Source organism: Synchiropus splendidus, chromosome 17 (assembly GCF_027744825.2).
Source record: "Synchiropus splendidus isolate RoL2022-P1 chromosome 17, RoL_Sspl_1.0, whole genome shotgun sequence".
NCBI classification, from domain to species: Eukaryota; Metazoa; Chordata; class Actinopteri; order Syngnathiformes; family Callionymidae; genus Synchiropus; species Synchiropus splendidus.
In genome coordinates this window covers 19,444,262-19,469,252 of record NC_071350.1, presented here as the reverse complement: position 1 = coordinate 19,469,252, position 24,991 = coordinate 19,444,262, and the positions used below count along the sequence as shown (strand labels likewise).

Genomic DNA, 24,991 nt, shown 5'->3' with positions numbered 1-24,991 from the left:
CTGCAGAGGCAGAATGGACAGCACCAGACGGCCCAAACATGGAGAGAACAGCAGCCTCTGGATGCAGGAGGGCTGCTTCTCACTCACGACCTGGTAACAGGGACTTGCAAAACATGAGCTGAATGAACATGGGCTCTGAGGGTGAGGTGTGAGGAGGTGTAATCTAAGGAAGACAGTCAGACCTTTAACAGTGACTCTACACCGAGTCTCTCACCGAGGAACGGGCCTCCAAATAGCAGCTCTGCACTCGTCAGCAGGATTGTTGATCCTCAGAAAAGGGACGGGCAGTAAAGTCGTCTGTCAGGGACGTGGAGCGGAGCACCAAAGAGAGGACAGGCCACTGGTTTGTCAGGCATCAGATGGGTTCAGGACATGGACCCGAGACCAGCAGACCAACACCCACATCTACAATGAGCAGGTGGTGAAAGTGCCTTCATCCCTGACCCCAACACTCCGACACTCGCCTTGGCTGCAGGGCTGCAACGATTGGCTGACGTCATCGATAAAGTCGACAACATTAACGTCAAAATCTGTGCGTCGACGCGTCGTGTTGCTGTTGGTGTAAACACACAGGATGGGCCTCGAGAACTGGTTGTTATTGAGAAGCAGTGAGAAATGATCACCTTCATCATTAAGATATGTTCATTTCTGCTCCTTTCATTGGTTCCTGACTGAGGTCCGACTCCAACTGGTCACCTGCGCGCTGCAGGCTCTGCCTCACCACCTCCGTTGACTAATCAAAAAAAAGAAAAAAAAAAGAACGGATTAGTCACCAACAAAAATAATGGTTAGTTGCAGCATCTGTGACCTCATCTCTGACCCTTCTACTCTTCTTCTACAGGCTTCCTGGCCTGTTGTCAGCCACACGACTGTCCTGCAGAGCTCCTCTGCTTCACCTCCCTCTGTCCATCACGCTCTCCTCCTCTCTTCCACACACGCATGGACCCTGGTGGCTTCTTTCTCCCCCTCATCCTCCACTTCACTCACACTACAAAGTCCATCTCTGTTAAGTGTTCCAAAGCAAAGCAAAGTACCATTTAACACTGACATTAGAAGGGCATTATACCATGAACCACAACATGCTCAACAAATCCACAAACACAAGTGGGTCAGCAGGTGAGGCGCGACGACACACACTGGGTTCATTTGGTTTCCGAATTAAAGATGAATGTGCTGGTGTGCTCAAACACAACACGCACTGATGTTGAGCTGGTATGAAGTCATCACGCCAGAGTCATGACGGACGTGACACATTCACGCCGACAGTGCATGTTTTTGTTTCGCTTGGAGAAAGAGGCCACTACTTACTTTCAATTCAGACTCTTGAACGTGCTTCAAATTTCCTTTTTTTTCCTCATAAATGCAACTCCCAGAGGGGGAGAGAGAGGTGGGGAGAGGGGGGTGCAGAGCGGACCAGTTGGTTGGATGAGGTGATGGTTGGTTTTCTCTCCCTATTTTTTCTCATCCAAGTCTGTGTCTCTAAGCCAATTGCAAGGGGTCCCACTCTCAGACCCTTTTTTTTCCTCAGGAGCCCGGACAGGCTTGCGGGGGATAAAACCTGCGCTTCTGGAGAGGGGAGAGACATTCGGGAGCGAGATGGCGAGGGGGACTTTGGGCACGTACCTTCGAGCGGCCCTTCTTCTGGCTGTGTGGAAACCTTCACTGCAGGGAGGTGAGTGGGCTTCAGTGCATCACAGCATCAGTCGGCTGAACAGCACCTGTGGAGCAGTTGACGTATGACCACATCACTGAACAAGAGTTTTAGAGAGGATTTCTGTCCATCAAGCTTCAGTTTTGTTCTTAAAATCAAAGTAAACATTTACACTTAAAAAAGCATTTCAAGTTTTGACTTTTATCCGTACTCATTTCTCAGGTGTTTAGGAGACAATGGAGACAGAGAGGCTAGATGGAGATGGTTTGGACATGTACAGAGGAGAGAGAGAGAGACAGTACATTGGTAGGAAGACGATGATGAAGATGAAGAAAGATGAAGAAGAAGAAGATTATTAATTTCTCAAAAGTCCAATACACAAAGCTCAGCTTGATGTGGTTTAAAGGAGAGACTACAAACCTGCTGGTTTTGAAACTATAAAAGAGATGGGAAGAGTTTCTGTTGCAGATTAGACACACAAGAAACGACAATGTTATGGTGAAGCTCGAGAAAAACTAAACATCTGGATCTTTGAGAAGCAGTGGGGTGGACCTGAACGTTCTTCAGACACATCCAGCTTCTTAGCTTTGTAGTGAATGACCTCAATCCGTCTTGTTCTGACCTCATCGGAGACGCCACAGGGGCAGGTGGGTCGGGAGCCAGAGGACAGGACAGTCAGCTGAAGCTCCAGCTCAGTGTGTGTGAGAATGTTGAGAACAATGTGACCAAGGTGAGACACACAACTGAACGCAAGAGATGGAGCTGACTCCAGGAGTCTGTAGCTTTATGGTTCATCCAAGTGTTTCAAGATCCCTTCATTCGTCTGAAACTGTGCTGCAACAGTAGTGAGATGCTTGACTGACTCGCCTTGTTACCAAGGTTAGGGATCAGAAGAATCAGGTGTTGTATAGACTCAGGTGTATGTCGTATACTTCAAGGGGATTAATGCCAAAAAGTCAAAATAGGGAGTCTCAACAGAAGATCTTATGGAAGAATCCACAGTTGAGGCGTCTTTATCATTGGTTATTACGGCTAAAACAAGTCGCTGTAGTCATTGGAGGCAGTATTTCGAGTAAAAGTAGTAGCAGTAGTGGTTGTAGTAATGAGTACCCCTACAGTGGTCGTAGCAGGAGTGCAAGATGACGAAGTAGTAGTAGGACAGACTGGTGACGATGTCGTAGTAGTCTGTTGAAGTGGCAGTGATGATAGCGCCAGCAGATAGAAAACAGTTCAAACTCAAAGTACATATCGTTCTACTTCACTTCAGAACGCGACCTTCTGTCTGGCGGTGCAATGTCGGAGCTCAGCCGGGCTGCACGTGGCTCTTAAACCACTGAGTATGCAAATCAATGCTTGTCCATGCTGGCCAAACCTGCCGTCTTCGCTCGCACTGATCTCACGTTTCAGCGTGTGGGGGCGTCTCCGTCCCGCGCTGGGAGACAGATGACTCTAATTATCAACGGGGTTCTGGTAATGTGTTGTACATGGCGGCGCTACAGCATCAGTCACTCACAGAATCCCCACAGACCTCTCGGTTTCAGATCCGTCGTGTGGAATCTTAAAAGCATTTCCTTTTATAGCGCTCGGTGCTTTGCCTTTCTATTCCTGGCCCTCGTGATTTGTGAACATGCGAGGCCAGAACGTGTGAGAATTATGACCGGGGAGGCATGCCTTTGTGCTGATAGGGCTCTTGTTATCGGCCTGCGAGACCCAGACTGAGGCTAGCGAGAGACAAACACTCGCGCAGGAACATGAGGAACCCCTTTGCTACACCACATCTGATCGTGCTTGCAGCGAGTGATTCTCTCCAGCTTACACCAATTACAGGGTATAAAAGAGACACTTAGGTCCGTTTACGACGGATGAGGTCAAAATACACAACATGGCCCTCAGAGGAACAAGCCTCAAAAGCCCTGGTGTAAGATGGCAAATCGCAACTAAGTAGCGAGGAGCCTGGATTCAGTTAAAGCAGGGCTAGTGGAGCGACTTCAAAAGTACAAAGACTTCAACAGCTGAGTGGCGTTACATCTTTGTGTTCCTGTGGAGCAGGTGTGTACGTACCGGCTGGTGGAGCTGCAGGATCTGGCATCGGAGCTGGTGTTGGGCCCGGACGGGGATTTGGACCGGGAGGAACCGGGACTGGATTCGGACCAGGTGGAACTGGATTTGGACCAGGAGGAACCGGGACTGGATTCGGACCAGGTGGAACTGGATTTGGACCAGGAGGAACCGGGACTGGATTCGGACCAGGTGGAACTGGATTTGGACCAGGAGGAACCGGGACTGGACCTGGGCAAGGCAGTGCTGGTGGAGGTATTATGTCTGCCAAGTACATTCAACGTATGGAGTTTAGAACCAGACCCATCGAGAACTGAACATGTTATTTCACTTCTATTTTTCAAATATATACTAAAATACTTCTACTCTGGCAAATATTTACAACTTCTACTTTATCATTTGTGATTTACATTAAGGAGCATATGGCGGGCAAGGACAAGGAGGTGTGGGACCTGGGGGAGTTGGATCAGGCGGAGTAGGACCAGGAAGAACAGGACCTGGAGGCATCGGACCAGGCGGAGTCGGCCCAGGTGGAGTCAGACCAGGGGTAGTCGGACCAGGTGGATTTGGACCAGGTGGAGTCAGCCCAGGTGGATTTGGACCAGGTGGCTTAAGGCCTGGATCTTATGGGCAGGAAGCCGGACCAGGAGGGTTCGGACCAGGTACGAGCGGTCATTATTTTGGTGGACACATGATGCATCATAGGTTTAGAGAGGTGTTACTGTGAACATGATGACGCAGCAGGGTCATCCAGAACTGGAGCCACTCTGTTAACCTTCCAGATGGCATCAAGAGGAGTCAATTTACGAAACATCTTCTTGGTTAATTCTGCTGTGCTTTTTCCCTCCAGGTGGGAAGCCTCCAAAAACAGGTAAGAACTAAGGTGTCACTGAAAAGTGTCTCATCAATTTGGTTTTTATCTGCTCTCTAGCTGTGATGGAGGTCAAGAAACAGTGACTTGAAAGGATGAATCAAGTCATCCAAAATAGAAACAACAACGATGTGTTTCTTTCGTCCAGGATATGGATCCCTCGGGGCAGGGGGGTTCGGTGGCGGACCGGTTGGGGGTCCAGGCAGAGGTCAAGGAGCAGGATATACACCTGGAGGTCTGTAGTGTCAGAAGTGGCTACACAACGGCTCGTGCCGCCACCAGGCAGCACAACTTAGTTCAAATTCTGTGCAAACTCCACTGCAGTAATACACATCAACAGAATTCTGTACTCGCACAGGAGGCTACTATGGCGCTGGTTATGGAGCAGGTGGCACAGGCCAGTTTCCCGGGTCAGGGCTCCCGAAACCTCCTAAAACAGGTAACAACTCGTCAGCTCAATATACACTGCAGTACACTTTAGTGTAGTGAGCACTACATACACATAATTATACTTCCTCATGTTAGGCAGGACAGGACCAACCACTGGACAAACAGGATATGGACCCGGAGGTGCTGGAGCTGGGTCTGGCGGGACGGGATTTGGACCAGGTGGGGTTGGAATTGGACCAGGGGGAGCAGGGATTGGTCCAGGAGGGACAGGCTTTGGACCTGGTGGTGCTGGGGTTGGGCCAGGGGGTACAGGGTTCGCACCTAGTGGAACAGCCATTGGGCCAGGGGGCACTGGGTTTGGACCGGGTGGTGCTGGGGTTGGACCTGGTGGAACTGGGTTTGGACCGGGTGGTGCTGGGGTTGGACCTGGCGGAACTGGGTTTGGACCAGGTGGCGCTGGGGTTGGACCAGGTGGAACTGGGTTTGGACCGGGTGGCGCTGGGGTTGGACCTGGTGGAGCTGGGTTTGGACCGGGTGGTGCTGGGGTTGGACCGGGTGGCGCTGGGGTTGGACCTGGTGGAACCGGGTTTGGACCGGGTGGTGCTGGGGTTGGTCCAGGTGGAACTGGCTTTGGACCGGGTGGTGCTGGAGTTGGGCCAGGCGGCACGGGGTTTGGACCGGGTGGTGCTGGGGTTGGACCTGGTGGAACTGGGTTTGGACCGGGTGGTGCTGGGGTTGGACCTGGTGGAACTGGGTTTGGACCGGGTGGCGCTGGGGTTGGACCTGGTCGAACTGGGTTTGGACCGGGTGGCGCTGGGGTTGGACCTGGTGGAGCCGGGTTTGGACCGGGTGGTGCTGGGGTTGGACCTGGTGGAACTGGGTTTGGACCGGGTGGTGCTGGGTTTGGGCCAGGGGGCACTGGGCTTGGACCAGGTGGTGCAGGAGTGGGACCCAGTGGTGGAACCCAAACTCTACCACAGACAGGTGGAGCTGGTCGAGGACCCGGTGGGAAGAGTGGTAATAAAGCATCAAAACAAGTCCCAGGTAAAGCCCCCCAAGTCAAGTCCGGTCCAGCAGACGATAAGTCCACAACTATCTGACTTTATGTTTCACAGGAGTCGGAGTGCCTGGACTCTATCAGGGGGGATACGTCCCGGGTCAAGGTACGGACCACAGAGCATCAGACATGGCTGCTTGAGTTGCTGAGGGATACACACTCTCTCTAGGCTTCGGAGGTCGAGGTGTTCTGCCGGGAGTAGCTACAGGAGCTGGACTTGGTCCACAGACTGGTATGACGTGTTCACACTGAGAATCCTGGTTGCTGAACCTGAACATCTCACATCTTGAAGGAGCTGGAGTTCTTGGTCAGGATGGTGCAGGTCAGGGAACAGGAAGTAAGTGTCACCAAGTTCCATTTGAAAGACGGATCAGTCCATCTGATGGTGTGTGGCTGAGTTCCAGATGGCCGTGGACAACAGCTGCCGGGTGTTTTCCGTGGCTACCCGCTCATCTCACCGAAGACAGGTAAAAACTGACGTACCCCTGCTTCTGGTTGGACTTTTCGATGACAAATAAATATCTTTGCGATGATCACATGGTTTCATGTCATACGGCTTTGGTTTGTTTACGTGTAAGTAGATGAAATATGGTTATTGATCACAAATGAAATCAAGAGTCATGAATCAGTTCTATTATTTGAATGGGCCCCAGGCCCATTTGTTCTGGGAAAGGTGAGGCCCCAAGACCAAAAAGGTTAAGACCCCTGCCATAAGGAATGAAAGCAGAGAGAGGAAATGCTTCCTTTCGTCTCTTTCAGGGGCTGCAAAGTCAAAGAAACTGGGAAAAGCCGCTTCCAAATATGGTAAATAGCACCCGTCTTATGTTGTTCAGTGTGTTGTGGAAACCTAAAAACGAAAATACATCGCTCTCACTAACCTCAACCATCCAAACTGCTTTCTTCACAAGGAGCTGGAGGTGGTGGGTTGACTCCGGGTCAAGGAGGGGCTCTGGGTGTCGGGGATGGGAGACTGACACCTGGCTTTCGGGGGGGTCCTGGATCTGTACCTGGTTTTGCTGGTGGAGGGGGAACTGCTGCTGGACCAGGCTTTGGTGCCGGTGCAGGTCCTGGAGGTGCTGGTTATGGACCTGGGAGGACTGGACAAGGAACTGGAGGAGCTGGTTACAGGCCCGGAGGAGGTGGATATGGACCTGGTGGAGTTGGATCGGTGGGCACTGGAACAGGACCTGGAGGTCTGTAGGAAGTACATGAGTTGCAAACTACTTCTAACTCTTCAGCTGCTGACACCACTACATTTCATTTCAGGCTATGATGCCAATGCAAAGGCCCGCAAATATGGTAAAACTTCAGTGAGAATAATACTCACCAACTAATACTGTCTAACAAAACAACTTCATTTTCATACAGGGATGCTGGGTGGACCAGGCTTTGGACCTGGAGGGACAGGTACAGGCTATGGGCCTGGTGGAGGAGGCGGTCCTGGTGGCACTGGAATTGGGTTTGGACCAGGCAGAGGAGGATTAAGCTACGGACCAGGTGGAGGAGTTGGACCTGGTGGCGTAGGAACTGGGTACGGACCAGGCACAGGAGTCGGACCGGGTGGGGCTGGAACTGGGTACGGACCAGGTGGAGGAGTTGGACCGGGTGGGGCTGGAACTGGCTATGGACCAGGTGGAGGAGTTGGACCGGGCGGGGCTGGAACTGGGTACGGACCAGGCACAGGAGTCGGACCAGGTGCTGCTGGAACTGGGTACGGACCAGGCACAGGAGTCGGACCAGGTGCTGCTGGAACTGGGTACGGACCAGGCACAGGAGTCGGACCAGGTGCTGCTGGAACTGGGTACGGACCAGGTGGAGGATTCCGACAGGGCGGGGCAGGTTATGGACCTGGAGGTGGGAAAAAAAGCATCAAATTCTGTTCATTATTATTCATGTCTTCCTGTTATTCATCACATTAAACTGCATCTGTTTTCAGGCTACTCTGGTGCCAAAGCACGCAAATACGGTAACAAGTTTTTTCTCTTGAAATGAAGTGATTTGCTCAAGGTCCATCATTAAAGAAGCCTCAGTGGAGCACAGCTAGACTCTCAACTGTATCTAACAGGGACAGGAAGACATCAGATTGACAGTGACACGCCCTTTAAACAAACGTTCCTGAGCCGGTCTGACTTTTGATGGACAGAACGTGGATCTCTGCAGGTCTTCCTGGAGGTGCAGGAGGGAGCCTGGGGACAGGAGGATTAGCACCAGGCTCAGGAGTTGGAACAGGAACTGGACCTGGAGGTTTTGGACCAGCTCGTACTGGAGGTGCCTTTTTATCTGTTCCTGAATGTAACAGCCCGAAAGCGTTCGACTGAATTCTTTTACCACTTTGTAACGTCTAGCAAAGGCAGCGTGATGAAGAGCAGCTTCTACTAATAATGCAGCTCGTTACATTTGAAACACTGACCTTCTAATACTTGGAAAGCAGGATTGGGACCAGCTGGATACGGTCCAGGAGTCGTGCCGGGCACTGGCTTTGGACCAGGAGGTGGCCTCGGCACGGGAGCAGCGACTGGATATGGACCAGGTGAGGAATAAGCAGTGAGAGTTCACACAGTTCAGACTGAAATACACACAACAAGGAGCCAAAGCCGCAGCCGTGACACACAGGACAGGAGGTAAACTTCATGGCACACTATTAACTCTCAAACAATCCATGTTCTCAAAAGAACGATGATGAGTGGCAGGGATTTTCGATCCGTTTGTTGGCTTAATGACATCAGTGCAAAGTTTAAGTAGATTTGTTGTTGTTTTGAAGGAGGTTATGGACCGGGAGGCTTCGGACCTGGACCCGGCGGACAAGGTGAGTCGTTCTTGGGTGCTACCGTTCATGGCGCGTCAAATAATGACACTTTGTCGACCCCAAGTGGTGACCAGGGTGTATCGCATTATCATGACTTCCCTTCTTTCTCTCTGGGCTTCTCCCTTCAGAGGTGGCCACAGCGGATCATCCTCCTCCATCTCCCCCTGTCCTCTGCTTCCTCGTCTCTCAAACCTACAAACCTCATGTCCTCCTTCACCACCTCCATCCATCTCCTCTGTGGCCTTCCTCTCCACCTTCTGCCTGGCACTTCCAGCATCTCAACATCTTCATCTACCAATGTACTGGCTCTCTCTCTCCTCTGTACATGTCCAAACCATCTCCATCTAGCCTCTCTGACTTGGTCTCCTAAACACCTGAGCACATGTGCTGTCCCTCTGATCCTATGCTCACTCCCAGAGAGAAGCTCAGCATCTTCATCTCTGCTACCTCCAGCTCTGCCTCCTGTCTTCTCCTCACTGCCACTGTTTCCAAACCATACAACATTGCTGGCCTCACCAGCCTTTTGGACACTTTCCCCTTCATCCTCTCCTTTCTCTCCACTGTCTCTCCTCTCCCTGGGTCCATCTGACCCATCTGAGCTTCTGACTTGCTCGTGCAAGCTCAGCTCAGCCAGTTATGACAGTGTAACTATGCCTTGTTTCTTGATTCAGGATATGCCGGATCTAAAGCAGCCAAATACGGTGAGTACTGAAGTGTAACTTGATTCCCATTGGAGCATTTGAGTGAGGTGTTTTTGTGTTCAGGACCAGCAGGTGGCGTGTTACCTGGTACTGGTGTTGGAACAACTGGAACTGCAGACCAGTCTGGACCCAGAACCGGGGTTTCTGTAAATGGCACTGGAACACAGACGAGACCCAGTGGTGGGTTCTGATCAACCCATTTCTCCTGAAGAGGAAATGAAAAAACTCTGCTTGGCCAGCAGGTGGAGCCGTGGTGGCAGGAGGAACTCCAGAACCAGCGACAGCAGGTAGATGTTCTGTGTTAGCATGAGGTGATGAGGTCCCACTGATTCAATGTTACTGACTGACGCAGGTGGCAGAGGTGGAGCTCCAGCTGGAACAGGAGGACAAGACAGCGATGGAGGTGGGTGTGACATCTTTAGCTCGCCAGCTTTAGAAAACATCATGAAAAGTCCAATGGAAACTGTGCTTGTGTTCCAGGTGAGGATGGTGATGTGATAGAAGGCTCTGGCGCTTCCGCAGCAGAAGGTGTGTCAAGTCCTCCTGCACGTTCTAACTTACCTTGAAACAGATGAGAGCGGGTCACTCACAGATCTGTGGATCCAAAACCCAGATGACCCAGACCTGAGAGGAAGGACCCAAACACAGCCGTTACATCACTGTCGCCCGCACACTCCGAGTCACACGGCAAGCTTTCGCCAAAATAACATCAGAAATGTATTCTGCTTCTAAAAATCCAGGTCCTGGGGTGGGAGGAAGAGCGGCAGGTTCTGGAGGAGGCCTGGGGGGAACCGGGATCCCCATCAGCGGAGCACAACCAGGTACCACCTCTCACACGTGAGACACTCATTGGAAACTGACACTCTTGTCTTCATTTCACGGGCAGGAATCAATGGCAGCCACGTGTCAGGTCAGTCGCTGAAGTCGATAGGTCAAGGAAGTTAGTTGGATGTCAACTATTTTTTCCTTCTGTGGAACGTGTCTCCAGGTGTGGGTGCTGATCTCTCGCTGCCTGGAGCCAAGCCACTGAAGCCTCCAGGCGTTCCCAGAGGAGACACACCAGGAGAAGGTGAAGGCAGTCCAGATGGAGATGCAGGTGGAAGACAACCAGGGGTAGGAAGGGCTCCTGGCACCACCGCCACTGGAGGAGAAAGTCCTGCTACAGGCAGCGGTGGAGTGGGAGGAACCCCCAAACCACCCAAAGGTACACGTTTTGCTAGAAACATCTTGCCTGGATAACTATAAACTCTGAGACCATTTTACATTTCAACACTCAGAATACGGACCTGGTGGGACTTCGGCAAGTGCTGGAGTTGGAGGAGGTCCAGGAGGAGTAGGTGGAGGCCCTGTTGGAGGAGGACCTGGTGGAGTTGGTGGAGGCCCTGGCGGAGTTGGTGGAGGCCCTGGTGGAGTTGGTGGAGGCCCTGGCGGAGTTGGTGGAGGCCCTGGTGGAGTTGGTGGAGGCCCAGGAGGAGTAGGTGCAGGCCCTGGCGGAGTTGGTGGAGGTCCTGGTGGAGTCGGTGGAGGCCCAGGAGGAGTAGGTGGAGGCCCTGTGGGAGGAGGTTCTGGTGGAGTTGGTGGAGGTGCAGGAGGAGATGGTTTGGCGCCTGGGATTGGTGGACCTGCAGGAGCTGGAACTGCCATGAAACCTGGGAAGAGTGAGGTCAAAACATCATAAACTTTCTGAAAATTACCTTCTGATCCGTTTTCTTCTGCTCCAGGCTACGGTGGTGGAGGTGTTCTCCCAGGATCAGGTAAGAAGATCACACTTTTTTCCCGGATCAAACCTAAACTCTCCTTTCCTTTCACAAAGGAATACGATATCCCACCGGAGCTGGAGTCGGGCAGGGTGGGAAACCAGGGAAAGGTTGTAGAGCTCTTCCCTGCCGTCGATCGCCCTCGGTTTGACACTGAAGATAAGAACATGCGTTTGTTTGTCATTCCAGCATACAGAACTCTTGGGGTTGGAGGTCCAGGTGGGGTTGGACCAGGAGGTTACCGGCCAGGATTTGGTGGATACGGCGCCGGACCTGGTGGATATGGGGTTGGCCCTGGAGGGTTTGGAGCCGGGCCTGATGGTTATGGCACTGGACCCGGAGGTGCTGGTGGGGGACCAGGAGGCGGACCTGGTGGAGCTGCTGGTCTGGTTCCATACGCAGCCGGTGCAGGAGCTGCCGGTACGTTGCACAGACTGACAATGTTTTAATGAGGGTTATGAAAACAGTCCATATAACAGACCTATCTGTGGTCCAGGATCCAGATTTGGAGCGGGCAAACCATCTAAAAGTAAGAGCGACGGAACCCACCTCAGCCACCTCTCAGGGAACTAAAGCCGGACTTCTTCCCAGGTTATGGCGCTGGAGCTGGCAGCTATGGAACTGGAGGTGTTGGAACTGGCCCGGGAGGTTTTGGTGGCGGTGGCTACGGACCAGGAGGCACTCGTGTTTACGGACCGACCGGTGCCGGACAAGGTGGATATGGACCCATTGGTGCAGCAACAGGAGTGGGACCTGGAACTGGACCAGGAGGTGTTGGAACCGGACCGGGTCTCTATGGTGGTGCAGCAGGAACTGGGCTCTACTCTGCAGGGCAGGGAAACAGGAAACCACCTAAATCTGGTGCGAGGATCTTTCTTCACTGTTCGACACCAAACCCACTGTTTATTATATATGCTGAGTTATAAAGACTGAGACTTGACTTCTCACAGGTTACGGCTCATCATCCCAGGGCGGAACCGGCTATGGACCAGGTCAGAGAACACATTAGCTCTTGATCAGTTCGACCCAACCATCACCAAATCAAAACCAAAGATACTAAAGCTTTTAGAAAAAACATCTGAGATATTGTGAGCTGCATTAAGACGCAACATTCCCAAACCTGAGGAAAGAAAATCTGGTCAAATTCTCTGACCACAGGGGTTGAATTGTCCTCACTCATTCCAGGTGGATCTGGGACTGGAACAGGAGGGTTCGGACCAGGTGGTGCTGGAACCGGAGCAGGAGGGTTCGGACCAGGTGGAGCTGGAACCAGAACTGGTTTTGGTCCAGGTGGTTCTGGAACCGGAACAGGAGGGTTTGGACCAGGTGGTTCTGGAACAGGAACAGGAGGGTTCGGACCAGGTGGAGCTGGAACCGGAACAGGAGGGTTCGGACCAGGTGGAGCTGGAACCAGAACTGGTTTTGGTCCAGGTGGCGCTGGGACCGGAGCTGGTTATGCACCGGGTGGTACGGGCACAGGAGCAGTAAAACCATACGGGAAAAGAAAACCTGGTGAGCAGCAGTGAAGGAACATAAAGAGACGAAAGAAAGCTTACATGTCCTGGTGTTTTGTTTCATTCAGGTTACGGAGGAACTGGGTTTGGCCCAGGAGGATATGGTCCTGCTGGAACCGGGCCAGGAGGAATTGGTCCTGGTGGGTATGGCACGGGTGGTGCTGGTACTGGGCCAGGGGGCTATAGACCTGGTGGGACCGGTGGTTTTGGACCAGGAGGATCATCGCTGAGTGGTGCTGGTTTTGGACCAGGTAAATAAAGTTCCTGAGTTTAACAGTCTCATCACTTCATCAGCCCTGTGATGCCTGCCTGCTGATGACCCTGTCTAGCTGGGATGGGGTGAACACATGAAGAAATAGCTGCACCTGCCTGACCCTTGCAGGAGCAGCAATGTCATGCTCAGGTTCTCGCTGTGTAGGTACTGGAGCAACCCGAGGAACAGGGGGGCCGGCCGGGGCGACTCAGGGAGGGGCCGGGGGTCCGGGAGGACTTCCAGGTGAGCAGGTATCCATTTTAACAGGGAAATGGAGGAAGGATTGAAACCACCAGACCTGCTGACAAAGCAAAACCTTTGTACTAGTTGTAATGTGACTGATTTGCCTGCAGGTGGCGGTAACACTGGCTATGTCGGCATATCCGGAGGAAGCTATCCAGGTAACGAAAATCCAACCAGGTCTTTTTCTAAACACCATCCCGAGTCTAATGCTTCACAGTCTCAATATGACACCAATTCGAGAGATATTCTTCTTAAAAACATATTTTAGTCAAAGTGTTTGAGACTCACAAGTGTCGACGCACATCACAGTGAGAAAAAAACAGGATGGGCCTCCATTAACATGGCGGTTTTAGCTCATGTGAAGCCAAAGTTACCATCCAAACTGCAGCACTTTTGACAGCAAAACAATGACCAACAATCTGTGTTGTGTTTCATCCCCAACAGGATACACAGGCGCTGGACAAAAAAGTAAGTTCATCAGTGAGTCTGTGTGTAACTGATGCTGTGATGGAGTGGAGGAGAGGAGAGGATGACCCGACGTGACTTGTCTTCCACTCCTCAGCCAAAGCACAGAAGGCAGCCAAATACGCAACCATGCAGGCTCTGCTGGGAGCCGGAGGCTACCGAGGTACACGCTGTTTTTAAGGTGCGCCACGAAGCGACTTCACGCCCCACCCTCGCTGTGTTGATGTTCTGGTCACAGGCGCGGGCTGCCAGAGCAAATACTGCGGCCGCAGGAGGAAGTGAGCGCACAGGAAGAGACCTCATGACAGTGGTGCTACTGCCCGACCCAGCTCAAGTCACCCCTGCTCACACTTCATCCACTCAGAATATAGAGGAACAAAAACAAAGCTCTCTGTTGTCATGAACAACCTCAATCCCGAACTGTAGACACTGCAATTGCTTCCTCTGTTTCAGGCAGCTTCTTCCATCCAAACACAACAATCACTGAGGAGTGCACAACAGCTGCTCGGTGACATTCTCCAAACCTGCCACGAGCATCGGACTCTCGCGACCGTCTCGCTGGCATAGTTGACACCCTCTTTAAATTATGCAGCTCCTTGTTCATGTAGTCCCACTTCACAGCGTATTCATGGGTTATGAAATGTTTCCGTGTGATTTCAGTGTAAACCTTTCCTGTTTGTTGTGGAGTGTCATCATTCACAGCCACACAACGTGCTTGTATGAGAACTGAGTCTCACGCAGCACTTGTGATGATTGTGTCGTGAGGAAGACAAAGCACTTTTCTGACAATGCTTACTAATAAAAGAGGCGTTCCTGAACCAAGTGTGTGAGCGTCAGTTCTGAGGTGACCACTGAGAAACATGAGAGTTTTGGTGGAAAAACAAGTCCTTCTCACCGGCACAGATAAGAACGCAGACCTCCGGTCGCTCCCCTTTGCACCGCAGAAAACATTCATTTGATCTACGTTGTTTCAAAACTCAGCAACAAGCTCAACTGCTTGGCAATACTGTGAACGACAAAAGCACCCGCGAGCCTGAAGAAACTAGCCAGCACAATCACAATCCAACCACTGCCCACCCACCGATCGCAGCAGCACCCGCCTCAAAGATCACCCTCTCCAACTAAGGCCACTTTTAAAAAGATCTCTCTCAGAACAGCATTTTGTGTCCACTCCCCACAACAAGTGCTGCTAGAAGTGGGACGCCAAGGAAGACCACCAATACATGCATGCATGCACAAAACAGCAGAATATTGCACCACTACTTCGGGACACAAAACGTAGTGGAGCACAAGACTGAAGAGCAAGGACGCCGATGTTTCGACAGCGTGGCGTGAAGGACGGGCGGTCAGGTGACCTCTCATCACACTGACTCGCACACAACAAGCTGGATCTTTGGTGTTGCAGTTTGATGTTAGTTTCCTCACGGATGTTAGCGAGACCGATCCTTCGTCCTTCAAGTGGTGTCAGAAGTGGGATGGCAGCAAGCAACTGAGACTGAAGCCGATGAGGAAGGCAGGAACAAGGTGAGCCCATTTAAAGGACCCTAAAGATGGTGAAGGAAATCTGATGGACATGTTGATGGTGCTGCCAGATGGTGTGAGGATTTACGCTCCTCTACTGCAACCTTTTTTCTAACGAATGGTGGCATAACTCAGATCTTTGTTTTTTGTGTTTCAGAAACAAGAGTCAGCAGTAATAAAACACAAATAATAACACAGCATTAAAAACACAAACCTTCCCTGAGAAAACCGCACTGATGCCTTGGGACTGGGAGTAACTGAAGTTGGAGCCACCACCGTCGGCGTAACTGGACTGGGAGGGCGGAGCATGATTTCTAAACTGGGATCTCAGCGGCAAACTAGAAGCAGAACGGTCCCGCTGGTGTCAATGGGTTGGAGCTGTTCTCACACTGCTGCTCAGCAGACAGGGAACTGAACTCAACAGGAAGTGAAAGAGAAGAGAGAGTGAGCGCAGGCGACCGCACACTGCTCGTGAACACATGCAGGAACAGTCTTCAACATTTTGAGGACCTCAGAGGGGGCAGGCAGAATGTCCAGAAGGGATCAGCGGTTTCGACGAGGGATGAAAGGAAGGTAAGAGCTGTTCGTACCGATCGCACGACGGAAGATGGAGATCAGATCACGCTACTTCCTCAAAACAAACTCCGCAGAGAGAGGAGTTAAATGTTGTAGTTTGACTTCTCTGAATCATTTTCACTGAGTCAGGGTCGCTCCAGCTGGAATTTAGGCTCAATATTTACGCACCTCAGGTTTAATAGCTGACTATTATGTCTGGTGCCCGTACATAGAAATTGATCAAATGATGAGGGAAAGTTAGGTAGAAACTTTTGTGTTGAAACTTTTATGATAATGGCTACAGTACGACGTGAAATTTGTAAATAAAATCATGTGTGAAGTTGAAATATCCCATTCACAGATGGGATCCTGTCACACTTCATACTGGGGAACAGAAACAAGTCATTGAAATGGTTCAATACTGGAAGAGCTTTTGGTGACCACTCACGAGAAAAATATAGCCTGGCTGAACAAGATGCTGATAACTAAACTTATGTTTTCTAATCTTAAGTGTTACTGAATCTTACAAACACCATATATTTGGCTGTAAATTTGAGGCAGAATCCTAGTTCCCAAACTGCTCAGGTTTTACGTCAAAGTGGACCAAAAAAAGTGCTTGGTTTTTTGGAAAGATATCGACAGAAGAAGCCAGCATTATTCCAGCGCATGAGGCGTCCAACATCATTTTTATCGGTTTTAGATATCACGCCAGTTCACCAGCTCATTTCTCGAAGCCACAGTACAATCTTGATCAGTGAGGGCGCGACGGTCAAGGCTGGTTTACTGAGAAGCAGAGATGAGGAAGTCCAACAGGAAAATACATCACACATTCTTCGTGCTTGACTTCCACTATCATCAAAGCAAAACAACTGGAGTTCTATTTTCTACACCCGCCACCTGTGAACGGATGAACGCGGCTAGAAAAGAGATTCAAGCAGAGGAAGCACAGGGCGGTAGGAATAGCACCAAGCTCTGACCAGAGGAGGCCATTGTTGCCACTCAGTACAGTCCGGGCAACTGGCCTGGCAGGTGTGTGTTGTAGGGCAGGGTTAGTGGTGGGATGCCACCAGAAGGCCTGTGACTCCCAGCATTCATTAGTGATGGACACTGCCCCACTCCCATAACGCACTGCAACAGTTGAAGTTTTTGAAACCTGAGACAAAGCAGTTGAAGTGAAATCCAGTGAAACCACCACAGCAGAGACTCAGAAGGTGTGGCATGAACTCGTTCCTCAGAGGTCAGACACAGTTAAGAGGAGTGGACGGGCGGATCAGTCAAGAAGCAGTCACAGGGAGGAAGTATCATGAAGACCGGGAGATCTGTAATCCGCTTGTCTCTGCGTCAAAGCAAGCTTCTAGTGTGATAGCCGAGGTGGAGAGAGGAAGTACAGAGCTGTGGTGTCCAGGAAGTGACCTCCCACTGCAGCTGGAGGGATCAGGCCAGCTGTTTTCACTGATGATGGGATCATTCTGCTTCCACCGGAGCTTTACTGAGGTTTCTAGAGAAGACGTTCAAAACTGCACGTTTCCCCAGCGTGGAAGATCAGGATGTGAGAGGTGGATCGTGTCAGGAACTTCCTTCAACAGAGAGCTGGGCGACTCTTCCTCACTAACCTCCTCCCATTGTTTCATCACATCTCCTCCCCGCTTCCTCCCCACGTTTAGGTGCACCGTCTGCGGCTGCATCCTGTCCAACTGGTACTACGAGAGAGAAGAGCAGCTTTTCTGTAAGAAGCACTACTGGAGTCGTTACGGGGAGCCGTGTCACAGCTGCAGAGAGGCCATCACAACTGGACTCATAATGGTGATGTCACACAATCTGCAAGCTCGTGATGATGAGAGACCTGTGTTGCACTAGCGTGTACAGTCTAAGGGTTCTGAGTAAAAGTGAGAACTTCAGTGGTGCGCAACACTAAGTGGGCAGCCATGTGGTCTCCTCCCATTGTCATGACTAATCCTGAAGGTGGCAGGTGGGTTCTTAACCTTTCTGATGTCGGGGCCCACTTTTTCCAGAGGAAATGGACTCAGAATAGAACTGTTCAATAACCACATTTAATCCACTTACACATGAACAAACCAAAACCCTGTTAAATGGCATGAAACTATGTGATCATCGCAAAGATATTTATATGTCATCAAAAAGTCCAACCAGCAGCAGAAACAGGTGCAAGTCATGTTCATGAAATTTACTAAAGAAATAAAGAAAAAATATATAGTTGATCCAAACTGTTGAGAAAACTGGAAAAACTGTACATACAGTAAAATAAATACAGTAAAAGAATGTCTAAATGTCATGAATAATAATGAAGAATAAGATATATACTGTACACATTCAAAATATAAACTAAAGAAGATATAAGTCAAGTGTAAATGAAAGTGTCACCATCAAATTTTCTAATGGAGTTTAAAAACTGATTTCATGAACAGTGTTTACCATTGGGGGCATCATCACTTTCTTTATCAATTTTTCTTTTCAAGAACTTCTCCCTAGTTGGTAACTATCACAGACTTGCAGCCGTCAAGTCAATTCCATGACTCACTGCCACCATATGTCCAAGTGTGACAAAAAACTTTAGTGGCCCTCTATGGTTAAGAATCACTGTGCTAGAGGATCCATCTACAGCTGTGGTCAGCAGCCGTGCGTCGACTAGAGAGTCTCGTGGTCTACTGGATGAGGAACAGTCCATGTGGAGGAACTGCTCGAGTGCGTCAGGTCTGTTTCCTTAAAAGACACCACCTGATAAGCAGTTGCACCAAGCAACTATCCAGATAAAGGCAGTGATTTTGGGGGGGAACAAATGACAAACTCCTGACTGGGTTCAGGAACAGCTCTGCATTTACACTGATGATCATCAGTAAAACACATATTCTCTCCTTTCACCATATGCTCTGATAAAGAAACCACAAACATGCAACCCAGCACTCTGGCCTCTGACTGTTGTGTTCAACTGTGTTAGCGCCAAAGCCAAAGAGCTTTCCGACTTTCAAAGACTTCCTGCCTCTTGGTTTCCTCCCAGTGTGAAACCTTCATGAGGAAATCCTTCGTTAGTGTCGCACCTAAAGGCTTTGTCAGAAAGACTTTCACCGCGTGAGCCGGGACGTGACCAGACTGCGGTCCGTGATTCCACAATTCACACCAGACTTTGCTCACACAGGTGGCAGGAGAGCAGAAGTACCACCCCGAGTGTTTCACCTGTCAGAGGTGTCACATGTTCATCGGAGTTGGTGACACCTACATGCTGGTGGAACGCTCCCAGCTGTTCTGGTGAGGCGCCACAGCGACGTGAAAACCATAACAAGCTTCACCTGACTGCAGTTTGTCTGGCAGCGGCAGCTGCTTCAGTCCAGCTGCGGTAGCTGCGTCTCAGTTGAGCAACACCCCCCACATGGTGGCGCTAGTCTCTCTTCCTCCAAGATCAAGCGGTGGACGAGGCCTCACCGTGAGCACGGAGGTCAGCACGGACAGCGGGCCTCTCATCACCGTCACAGAGTGAGCAAGCACAACTCCGTTCTTTCACTCCCAAGTCTCATGGTCTCTCGTCTGTTCTAGGTTAGACCCAGATGTCCTGGGCTCAGACCTGCGATCCTCTATCCACACTGGGGACCACATCCTGGAGGTCAACGGAAGCCCTGTACGCAACATGTCCCCGGAGCAGGTCAGCAGGACACAACCAGTGATGCCAGTAACGCAAGAGTAACGCATTACTAAATAACTATTGTTGTCATTGTCGGGACGCAAAATATTACCATTTGCTTTCTACAACTGCGTCTTTGGACATGACACGCCAGCCACGTTTTCAACACGCGGGCAGCTCACGTGTCAAGCTGCCGGCAACACTGCAGTAAATAACAGAGCCGTGAGGAGAGAGTCTGCTATAGATGACGGTATTAACCCTGCAGAGTCCACCGACGCGCAGAAATCACCAGTTAAAGAGAGTGAGATAAAGAGGCCTCGCAAATATGTATGTCAACAGTGTGGACTCAAAACTATGTGCCAGTTTTTTTAATCCTCTTGATAGTTAAGTCCAACCTCAAAATTGACGTAAAAAAAGAGAGCTGTAGTCGGCTGCCAAATGTAACTTGACAAATACCATGTAATCTAACTTAGCTACTTTTAAATTCAAGTAATCAGTAAAGTAACTAAGTTACTTTTTGAGGGAGTAATCAGTAGTCGTAACTGTTGGCAACACTGAACACAACACTGAAGAGCTCACGTGGTGAATCAATCCCGTTGTTACGTTCCGTCTCTAGATAAACTGTCTGATCCAGGACGTGAGAAAAACTCTGACGCTGATGATTGAACGTAACCCAGAGTCCACCAAGAAGCCTCCGCCCTATAAAGACGCCCAGGACGACAGCGTGAGCAAGAGAGTCGCCGCCACGCCCAAACTCCCGAGCCTGGAGGAGGAACCCCACTCTGGGGAGGACGTGGACCAGGCAACCAGACTTCCCTCTTGTCAGCAACATGGAGCCACGGGGACGCGATCGCGACACATCATGTAACGCTGACTAATGAACGACTCCCTCATCGTCATCCTCATCTTCCTCGCTGAGTTTGTTCCCCTCCACCAGCCGCAGCTCCAGCATTGACAAGTGTCCCCGGTCTGCTGGAGCGCTCTCGCTCCCATCCCACAAACGGGAAATGGTTCGCTCGGAGTCTCTGCGTGTGGATACCGGCGACCGGACTCATCGCATCTTTCGACCGTCGGACCTCATCCACGGTGAGGTGCTGGGAAGAGGCTCCTTCGGACAGGCAGTGAAGGTACCGCTGCTGGCCCTCATGTTCGTGTTGTGCGGGCGACGATAACAAAGCTGAACATTTACCTGGTGAAGGTGACCCACAAGGAGACGGGAGAGGTGATGGTGATGAAGGAGCTGATTGCATTTGACGAAGAGACGCAGAAGACCTTCATGAAAGAGGTGAGACGCAGAACAATCTTTAGTTCACGTGCAATTCACAATAAAACCACTCACAGCACCAGAAAAAACTAGTGGTGGGACTTCAACCAGTTAATTATGATGAATTAAATTAAATTAAATTAAATTAAATTAAATTAAATTAAACTGTTTGCTCTCCAGACAACAGGGACCCTTTGTCAGTGCAGGAGTTCCTGCTCCACTGATCCCACTGATGCAGCAGACACGTGGCAGCTCGGATGAGAACAACAACAACAAACATGGAGGAATCCTCCCTGAACCAAAGCAAACTAAAGCTTCTGTTTGCTTTGGTTCAGGGAGGTTTTTCACTACACAATGTCCAGGGTTTCCACCACTCTGGATGGACTTGAAATTCTTATAAAATTCAAATTCTTATACAAATATTTCCAAGACATGAAAAGAGCTCTAGTTGAACTCAGGTGATATAAAGACTTGAATAGAGCCACCATGGAGGTTTATTGTGCTGTTGTCAAACTGATGCACAATGAACAATATTTTGTTCTTTAACTGTCTGTGTGGCTCCACCATTGGATTCAGTCATAGACCACATTCATTCACATTGAAAAATGTACTTCTTGTGGCAAATATTCTGATACCATTAAAATGGGATTAGTTGAGATTAATTAATCACCAATTCTCTAAATAATTAGAATATGTTTTTAATCGAATCCCACCCCTAGAAAAAACAGTAGGAGCTCTGTCCTTGTGATTATGCGTCTAAACTTGTGGTTAAATGCTGTTTTTGACCCTGACATATGTGAGTTTGACTGGTCGCAGCTGTGACTCTCATCTCCTGAATATGTCCCATGCTGACCCTTTCTTTCATCACCCCCCCCCCTGAGCTGAGCATCAACTGTTGGCAGCAGCTCCTTCATCCAGCACAGACCTGTGGCTACAAACTTTAAAGTGACCGCCACGCTTGATGTGCACAGGTGAAAGTGATGCGTGGCTTGGACCATCCGAACGTCTTGAGGTTCATCGGGCTCTTTTATCAAGACAGGCACATACACTTTGTCTCGGAATACATCGAAGGAGGAACTCTCAAAGACACGATCAACAAAATGGTAACAAGCGTCATTCATCTGAGCTCAGACATGAAAACGTCATCCGACTGTTTTGCTGTAGGACGAGGGCTTCTCCTGGAGCGTCAGAGTGAGCTACGCCAAAGACATCGCGGCCGGGATGGTGGGAGTCTAAGCTCGCTCGCTCAGTTCCGGACTGAATCTGAGACTTACTATCCGTCTCCTCAGGCCTATCTGCACTCCATGAACGTCATCCACCGAGACCTGAACTCTTACAACTGCCTGGTGAAGAAGGTGAGCAACTAGGTCCAACGTTCCACTCGACACTTGGGAGTAATGAACGTTAGTGTGGCTTTCTCCATCTTGCTAGAACCAGTCTGTCGTGGTGGCAGATTTCGGGCTCGCTCGCTTGGTGAGGGAGGAGCCAAGTCACAACAAGACGTCATCCTTGGAGCGACCAGCGAAGGGGGCGCTGGCAGAGCTGCGAAAGCAGGACCGCAGGAAGCGCTACACCGTGGTGGGCAACCCATACTGGATGGCTCCCGAGATGATCCACGGTAGGGATGGACGAGACGGACAAAAAACGCTAGCAGGATCAATGCTAACGATAATTCTCAGGATAAATCCATGTTCATTCTCCTCCATGTGTTGGACACTACAGTCTCTCTTGACACTGTTTGATGATGGAACTCAGGAGTGGAGTTTGTCTCCAACATCATGATTTGTTGATGTTTCAATTGAAGAGTGAACTAAGTGTAGAGATGAGAAACTCAATGTTTCAGGTCTCTGGTACAGTAACAACAGACACTGTATGTCACATGAGTCAGCTCTGTAATGACCCTTTTTCACCTACAGGCAAAACCTACGACGAACGAGTCGACATTTTCTCCTTTGGGATCATGATGTGTGAGGTAACGACAGGGTGAGGGTGAACACCAGCGTTGACGCCTGGAACTCACTCTGCTTCTGTCCAGATCATCGGCAGAGTGAGCGCCGACCCAGACTTCCTTCCTCGGACCAATGACTTTGGTCTGAACGTGGCTGGCTTCCGTCAGCAGTACGTGCCCGCCCAGTGCCCGCGGGCCTTCCTGCCGCTGGCTGCTTTCTGTTGTGACATGGACGCTGAGAAACGGTAGAGAAGACCACAGACAGGTTGTGACTGCTGAACGCTAACCTTCGACTCTTCTCAGCCCTGCCTTCACAAAGCTGCAGGAGTGGCTGGACAACACACTGATGCACCTGGACATCGGCCTGCCGCTGCTCTCCGAGCTGGACCACGTCTGCACAACGTTCTGGGGGAACCACAGCTGTCATGAACAAGCAAGCAGCCAGGGGCTGCAACATGAACACCATGACTCTCCGTCCTCCTCAGATCAGGGAGCGTCTGATGCCCTCACACACAGAGAAAACAACTCACAAAACTGTGCTCCTGAAGCAAACCAGCGGAGGCAGGAGACCTTCAGCCTCTCCAGCAAAGAAACCTGTGGTCCCCGCAAACATCTCAACGGTTCCAACGAGCCCAGAAGAATGTGCAGGGTGTTGTGGAACAGATCTGAAGAAGACACTTCTTTTTTGTGATTCGACAAAACATGGTTGAGTCGCATGTTCACAAACTTCTGTGCCCTTGCATCATGCTACATTTCAACAAGCTCCAGATGAAAAGTTTAATTTGGAAAATAAAAGTGGAATAGGAAGGTCAGGATCAAATTCCTCCTTGTTTGTGAGAATCCTCCTGAAACCACACTAATGTTTGACTGGAGCAGCAGGAAGATCAATTTAATCCAAAACTTTGGTATCAACTTCCAGAAACTGTGAAAATGGCACTTTATTGTTTGACCCAGCTCTTGTGGGCTTTTGGTCCGACCACTGGTGAAAATAAAACTTTATTTGAAAGTAATTTGTAGGGATGCTCCGATCAGGATTTTTGCTGCTGATCACTGATATCGATCACATGGATTGATGAATTTGTAATCAAAATGATGAGACCTTCTGTGTCCATGATGTGAAAACATGAACCATTAAATCATTTGAATTCAGACACATTTTATATCCCTCTTCAAGAAGGCAAAAAATAGGAAAAAACTTACAGAATGCAGCAACTATTCTGTCAAAAGGACTCAACTGAAAAACATGTCATTTGATGTGAGATGTGGCAGGTGAGTCTCTAGAGACTGTGTTGTGTCCGTGAAATATTGACAGACTGTAGCGGGACTCAGCACTGCATTGAGGAAAGTTTCCACTCCGGACGTTTTCAACAGTTTCAGACTCAGGTGGCTGACAAACGCTGCACCTGGCTCCAAAACGGTGACCGATCTGGACACCTGAGAAAGGCTCCTCATCCAGTTCGGTGAAATGAATGATTATTTCTCATCATTCCGAATCTCACGCTCGGAGCGGCGGGTGTTGCTCAGCGTCAGCTGCGCTCACAGCTGCTGAGGAACCAGCGCTCTCACTTTCATGAGCCCAGAAAACTCTCCGTGCTCAGTCAAGTGCTGGAGCTTTAAATGGTGTGTTTCATTTGAAGGCGCTTCCCTGCGCAGCATTGTCCCCTGCATGTGCTGCAGGATGCTAACTTGACTGGCTGGTCATTGTGTGAGCAGCCCAGGAGGGAGGAGCGGATGCATCACGACCAGCAGGGCTTCATCAGAACGCAGCTGTCACACCTGATCAGGTGTTGTGATCGGCAGTGACAGGCAGTGATCGGCATTCACAGATCACACTGAGATCAGCTGAACACAATCGGTGGCGATCGATCAGAGCATCCCTGGTTTATTTTGGGTTTAAACTGGAGTTCGCTCCTCCAGGTCTCTTTATAACAAGGATAACTGAGGGACTTAATCCTCCAGTGTGCCTGGGGTGCGTCCCGGGTCTCTGCCTCACCAGGAGGGTGTTGATCCACCTCACCCCATCAAGTCCAGACAGCTAGAGGAGTAAACAAGTCTTGTACCTGAGATCAGGCACAGCAGCAGCTCGTGACCACAGGTGAGGTGGATCTGCCACAGCTTCACCTTCTGGCTCAGCTCTATCTTCCCCAGCATCTTCTCAATCGTCTCTCACTCCATCTTCACTCACTCTAGAACAAAGCAGTGACATGGATTATAATCTGTGAGTCTCTACACACAAGCGTTTGAGTGTAATCTGGACAGGATTGAGAGTCTCTAGTGAGTGGAGGAAATGAATTTCATGGCAT

General features: G+C 50.2%; 2 protein-coding genes and 1 long non-coding RNA gene across 8 annotated transcripts; 2 read left to right on the top strand and 1 right to left on the bottom strand.

Moving 5' to 3' along the window:
* The first annotated feature begins 1,555 nt into the window (after positions 1-1,555).
* elnb (elastin b) lies at positions 1,556-14,569 on the top strand. Its single transcript, XM_053846507.1, has 40 exons — positions 1,556-1,672; positions 3,701-3,964; positions 4,126-4,371; positions 4,560-4,580; positions 4,729-4,815; positions 4,939-5,019; positions 5,106-5,263; positions 5,316-5,724; positions 5,805-6,014; positions 6,086-6,133; positions 6,197-6,259; positions 6,320-6,364; positions 6,432-6,494; positions 6,787-6,831; positions 6,936-7,220; positions 7,294-7,326; positions 7,396-7,881; positions 7,964-7,993; positions 8,188-8,295; positions 8,459-8,557; positions 8,789-8,833; positions 9,505-9,534; positions 9,598-9,714; positions 9,774-9,821; positions 9,887-9,937; positions 10,275-10,355; positions 10,421-10,444; positions 10,523-10,738; positions 10,812-11,192; positions 11,256-11,711; positions 11,788-11,820; positions 11,883-12,152; positions 12,242-12,283; positions 12,477-12,803; positions 12,874-13,056; positions 13,224-13,301; positions 13,412-13,459; positions 13,746-13,769; positions 13,864-13,929; positions 14,005-14,569. The coding sequence occupies exons 1-40, from the start codon at positions 1,597-1,599 to the stop codon at positions 14,046-14,048; spliced, it is 5,421 nt and encodes a 1,806-aa protein (XP_053702482.1). The 5' UTR covers positions 1,556-1,596; the 3' UTR covers positions 14,049-14,569.
* Positions 14,570-15,644: 1,075 nt separating this feature from the next.
* LOC128748984 (LIM domain kinase 1-like) lies at positions 15,645-23,782 on the top strand. 6 transcript variants are annotated; one of them, XM_053848141.1, is made up of 15 exons: positions 15,645-15,860; positions 17,507-17,645; positions 18,997-19,106; positions 19,170-19,331; positions 19,392-19,497; positions 20,093-20,340; positions 20,414-20,603; positions 20,675-20,761; positions 21,712-21,843; positions 21,905-21,964; positions 22,030-22,095; positions 22,172-22,358; positions 22,657-22,712; positions 22,776-22,933; positions 22,992-23,782. In XM_053848141.1, exons 1-15 carry the CDS (start codon positions 15,817-15,819, stop codon positions 23,377-23,379), a joined length of 2,133 nt encoding a protein of 710 aa, XP_053704116.1. In that variant the 5' UTR covers positions 15,645-15,816; the 3' UTR covers positions 23,380-23,782. The 6 variants fall into 6 exon arrangements, with proteins under 6 accessions (XP_053704116.1, XP_053704115.1, XP_053704114.1 ...); XM_053848140.1 differs by having other exon boundaries at positions 19,158-19,331; XM_053848139.1 differs by lacking the exon at positions 15,645-15,860 and having other exon boundaries at positions 16,334-17,645; positions 19,176-19,331.
* LOC128748987 (uncharacterized) lies at positions 20,663-24,894 on the bottom strand. Its single transcript, XR_008412860.1, has 4 exons — positions 24,749-24,894; positions 22,976-23,093; positions 22,761-22,906; positions 20,663-20,748 (listed from the first exon to the last, which is right to left on the bottom strand). It is a non-coding gene; the product is annotated as an uncharacterized LOC128748987 (long non-coding RNA).
* Positions 24,895-24,991: the final 97 nt, after the last annotated feature.

Excerpts from the sequence above, each read along its gene's own strand:
- elnb (XM_053846507.1), top strand. The coding sequence starts at position 1,597 with ATGGCGAGGGGGACTTTGGGCACGTACCTTCGAGCGGCCCTTCTTCTG. Across the intron at positions 9,822-9,886 it reads TCCAGAACCAGCGACAGCAG|GTGGCAGAGGTGGAGCTCCA; the intron begins GTAGATGTTCTG and ends TGACTGACGCAG. Across the intron at positions 10,445-10,522 it reads CAATGGCAGCCACGTGTCAG|GTGTGGGTGCTGATCTCTCG; the intron begins GTCAGTCGCTGA and ends ACGTGTCTCCAG.
- LOC128748984 (XM_053848137.1), top strand. The coding sequence starts at position 17,061 with ATGAACTCGTTCCTCAGAGGTCAGACACAGTTAAGAGGAGTGGACGGG. Across the intron at positions 19,498-20,092 it reads GCAACATGTCCCCGGAGCAG|ATAAACTGTCTGATCCAGGA; the intron begins GTCAGCAGGACA and ends TTCCGTCTCTAG. Across the intron at positions 21,844-21,904 it reads AAGACACGATCAACAAAATG|GACGAGGGCTTCTCCTGGAG; the intron begins GTAACAAGCGTC and ends GTTTTGCTGTAG.